General features: G+C 30.6%; 1 protein-coding gene across 1 annotated transcript in view; it reads right to left on the bottom strand.

Annotated features, from left to right (window-relative positions):
• Positions 1 to 4,647, bottom strand: part of LOC117441287 (ankyrin repeat domain-containing protein 22-like) — an 8,135-nt gene extending 3,488 nt beyond the window's left edge. Inside the window, exons 1-4 of the mRNA XM_034077476.2 lie at positions 4,571 to 4,647; positions 3,408 to 3,599; positions 3,116 to 3,223; positions 432 to 509 (exon numbers count right to left, since the gene is read on the bottom strand). Coding sequence (XP_033933367.1) covers positions 432 to 509; positions 3,116 to 3,223; positions 3,408 to 3,599; positions 4,571 to 4,591 — 399 coding nt within the window. The 5' untranslated portion in view covers positions 4,592 to 4,647. The remainder of the gene's footprint in view (positions 1 to 431; positions 510 to 3,115; positions 3,224 to 3,407; positions 3,600 to 4,570) is intronic.
• Positions 4,648 to 5,142: the final 495 nt, after the last annotated feature.

Here is a 5,142-nt window from a genome sequence, read left to right as displayed (position 1 = left end):
GGTATAATGATGCTAAGCTAACTGGTGATATCTCACTTTGTCAGATGCTACCAGCATCATGTTTCAGAATGTGAGTTTGTTATTTATATGAAATCACAACAAAAACATGATTTATCAAGTTTCAGTTCAGATACGTCGACTGAAATTAACCTGTCAGGTATTAGCATGCTAACGTTAGCTTTCTCAGTTAGCATGCTAAATCTTAGCTTTGTCAGTTAGGCACACAACAGTATTTTATACATTTAGTCGATGTAATCAAAAACATATATGTTTCGAAAAATGACCTCGACATGACAACCCAGTAATAGTTCATATTAGTAAACACACATTTTAGCACGAGGCTACATCTGTTACGACGACATGGGAGACCAATGTAAGAGTACGTTAGCAAAATGCTACTTTCGTTAGCAAGTTTTCCAATGTTCACTCACGTTGTCGACAGCATCGATGTTGACGTCGCTGCTCAGCACCGCCTCCATCAGAGACACACTCTTCCTCTGCTTCTGCAACTACACACACACACACACACACACACACACACACACACACACACACACACACACACATGTATATTTGAATATACATCAGGGTTTCCGCTAGGATTTCTTCTCGCCGGTCAAATGTCCGTCAGCTAAATGTAATGAAATGTAATGTAATATAATGAAATGAAATGTAATGAAATGTAATGTAATTAAATGTCATGTAATGAAATGTAATGTAATGTAATTAAATGTCATGTAATGAAATGTAATGTAATGTAATTAAATGTAATGTAATGAAATGTAATGTAATTAAATGTAATGAAATGTAATTAAATGTAATGTAATGAAATGTAATGTAATTAAATGTAATGTAATGAAATGTAATTAAATGTAATGTAATGAAATGTAATGTAATTAAATGAAATGTAATGTAATGAAATGTAATGTAATGAAATGTAATGTAATGTAATTAAATGTAATGTAATGAAATGTAATGTAATTAAATGTAATTAAATGAAATGTAATTAAATGTAATGTAATGAAATGTAATGTAATGTAATTAAATGTCATGTAATGAAATGTAATGAAATGAAATGTAATGTAATGAAATGTAATTAAATGTCATGTAATGAAATGTAATGTAATGTAATTAAATGTCATGTAATGAAATGTAATGTAATTAAATGTCATGTAATGAAATGTAATTAAATGTCATGTAATGAAATGTAATGTAATGTAATGAAATGTCATGTAATGAAATGAAATGTAATGTAATGTCATGTAATGAAATGTAATTAAATGTAATTAAATGTAATGTAATGAAATGTAATGTAATGTAATGAAATGTCATGTAATGAAATGTAATGAAATGTCATGTAATGAAATGTAATGAAATGTAATGTAATCTAATGAAATGAAATGTAATGAAATGTAATGAAATGTAATGTAATTAAATGTAATGTAATGAAATGTAATTAAATGTAATGTAATGAAATGTCATGTAATTAAATGTAATGTAATGTAATTAAATGTCATGTAATGAAATGTAATGTAATTAAATGTCATGTAATGTAATTAAATGTCATGTAATGAAATGTAATGAAATGTAATGTAATGAAATGTAATGTAATTAAATGTCATGTAATGAAATGTAATGAAATGTAATGTAATGAAATGTAATTTAATGTAATTAAATGTAATGTAATTAAATGTAATTTAATGTAATTAAATGTAATGTAATGTAATTAAATGTAATGTAATTAAATGTAATTAAATTAAATGTAATGTAATTAAATGTAATGTAATTAAATGTAATTAAATTAAATGTAATGAAATTAAATGTAATGAAATGTAATGTAATGTAATGAAATGAAATGTAATGTAATGAAATGTAATGTAATGTAATTAAATGTAATGTAATGAAATGTAATGTAATGTAATTAAATGTAATGTAATTAAATGTAATGAAATGTAATGTAATGAAATGTAATGAAATGTAATGTAATGAAATGTAATTAAATGTAATGTAATGAAATGTAATGTAATGAAATGTCATGTAATGTAATCTAATGAAATGTAATGTAATGAAATGTAATGTAATTAAATGTAATGTAATGAAATGTAATGTAATGAAATGTAATGAAATGTAATGTAATGTAATGAAATGTAATGTAATTAAATGTAATGAAATGAAATGTAATGTAATGAAATGTAATGTAATGTCATGTAATTAAATGTAATGTAATGTAATTAAATGTCATGTAATGAAATGTAATGTAATGAAATGTAATTAAATGTAATGTAATGAAATGTAATGTAATGTAATTAAATGTAATGTAATTAAATGTAATGTAATTAAATGTAATGAAATGTAATGTAATGTAATGAAATGTAATGAAATGTAATGTAATGAAATGTAATTAAATGTAATGTAATGAAATGTAATGTAATGAAATGTCATGTAATGAAATGTAATGTAATCTAATGAAATGTAATGTAATGAAATGTAATGTAATTAAATGTAATGTAATGAAATGTAATGTAATGTAATGAAATGTAATGTAATTAAATGTAATGAAATGAAATGTAATGTAATGAAATGTAATGTAATGTCATGTAATTAAATGTAATGTAATGTAATTAAATGTCATGTAATGAAATGTAATGTAATTAAATGTCATGTAATGTAATGTAATTAAATGTCATGTAATGAAATGTAATGTAATGAAATGTAATGTAATTAAATGTCATGTAATGAAATGTAATGAAATGTAATGTAATGAAATGTAATTTAATGTAATTAAATGTAATGTAATGTAATTAAATGTAATGTAATTAAATTAAATGTAATGAAATGTAATGAAATGTAATGAAATGTAATGTAATTAAATGAAATGTAATGAAATGTAATGTAATGTAATGAAATGTAATTAAATGTAATGTAATGAAATGTAATGTAATTAAATGTAATGTAATTAAATGTAATGTAATTAAATGGAATGAAATGTAATGAAATGTAATGAAATGTAATGTAATTAAATGGAATGAAATGTAATGAAATGTAATGTAATGAAATGTAATTAAATGTAATGTAATGTAATGTAATGAAATGAAATGTAATTTAAGGTGTGTACCAGGAGGAAGTATCCGAGCAGCAGGATGGGCATCAGGATGGCGATCAGCAGGTAATCGATCAGAGAGAACGTCCTCTTGGAGACGTAATGAAGACACGTCCTCTGTTTCTGAGACACACACACACACATACACACACCTTACATCAACGATAATACTGATATACAACTTTATATATGTTTGTATCAATATTAACTAAAGCATCCCATAATAACCTCATCAGTGTTACTCCTTTAAATATAGACTTATCTTTATATACACAGTTTAAATGATGACATCATCAGCCGGACTCACCTGATTGGTCAGCTGGGCGTCCGCCCTGTTGTCGAGCAGATACTCCACGACCCTCAGGTTGCCGCGGCGACAGGCTGCGATGAGGGGCGTGTCTCCGCTGATTGGCTCCTGGACATTGAGCTGGGCGGAGTCATCTCTGAGAGCCGAGTAGAGGCGCTGCAGGTCTCCAGAGGACGCCCATCGGCACGCAGGCTTTAACACATTATTATATAAATATTATATAACACATTATTATATATTATATTATATAACACATTATTATATATTATATTACTGTGAGGAGCCAGCCCTTTAATTACATTCATCGCAGGAGAACATGACTTCACGCCTTTGTTTGCTTCACAGTGACCTCACTAAGGAACATTCATGCTCCTATTGGCTAGCACTCCAACACATTGAACGTGAGGGGCGGGACATCTCGAAGCGGTTGACCAATCAGAGCAGAGCAGGCCAGTTAACCACCTGAAGGCACCGTGTGTTGTTGGCGCCACACACACACACTTTGCATGGAGACACACACACACACACACACACACACACTTTGCATGGAGACACACAGCAGTAAACCAGTTGGACCCGTTCTGCTCTCTGGAGAACTAGTCGCTCGATTCTGCAGAAACCAGCAGAGTTATTTTAATCTGAAGCAGGTGTCTCCAGATGTCTCCAGATGTCTCCAGGTGTCTCCAGATGTCTCTGCAGACTCCTCACATTGTGTTTGTGATCAGGTCCAGCTGCTGTCTGTCTGATGGTTATAAAACTGATCCAGGATCTGAAAGGATCTGCTGATGCAACCTCTCCTCTGACGTATTGAATAAGCATAATGACGATCTGCACGAGATGAAAAGTCAAGATCCTCTGTTGGGTCGAGTAGCTTCTGATATCAAATATTTAAAACTGTTTATTCAAATATTTTTGTTTTAGACATATATGTTTTTTATTAATATGTTATTATACATGTATCAATATGTCAGTAGTAATGATTTAATACAATTCATTTGATACTTTATAAGTCAATGAAAAAAAAATGAAAAAAGTGAGTCAGCTGTGGACTGATGTCGTCCCCAGGTAAACTGTCTCACCTGTCCCCTGAACTGACCGGAAGTTACCTCCGGTAAAACGCGGTAAATAAAGTAAGAGAAGTGTAATCAAGACAGTTTCCTCACCTGAGAGTAAACCAGCCCCATGATGTCCGGAACTCAGAGAGCTCATCTGCCGTCACGGAGAACTCACACACTTCCGGTCCAGCGTTTTCAAAATAAAAGTCCACAGGAAGTGAGAGCTCTCTTCCTGTTGTTCACTACATATATACTTCACTAAATATTGCATTGATTTTATAACTAATACAAATATATAAAAATGTTTACAGTAAATATTATATAATACAACTACCAGTGAATGTAATGATCTTATATAATATATGTTTACATTAAATTAGAATCTATATCTTTTGCATTTAATTTAGATCTTATGAATACACTTTAGCACTAAATATGATCTGTCTCTGTTCGCAGTTTCACACCTAACACAGAGGGGGTTCTCGAGGAAGGATGCTTCAGAGCCACTATTCCAAATCTGTGGCAGAATCCAGTCCACATTAAAACGTAAGTGTGTTCCTTTGGGCGGTGGTGGCGAAGTCCATAGGGACTTGGCTTGGCAACTGGAAGGTCACCAGGTCAAGGCCCGGAGGGACCAAGTGCTACCGAGGTGTCCCTGAGCAAGGCACCGTTCCCGACAC

Source organism: Pseudochaenichthys georgianus, unplaced genomic scaffold (genome assembly GCF_902827115.2).
Source record: "Pseudochaenichthys georgianus unplaced genomic scaffold, fPseGeo1.2 scaffold_1633_arrow_ctg1, whole genome shotgun sequence".
Lineage (NCBI taxonomy): Eukaryota > Metazoa > Chordata > Actinopteri > Perciformes > Channichthyidae > Pseudochaenichthys > Pseudochaenichthys georgianus.
This window is presented reverse-complemented; position numbering and strand designations above follow the sequence as displayed.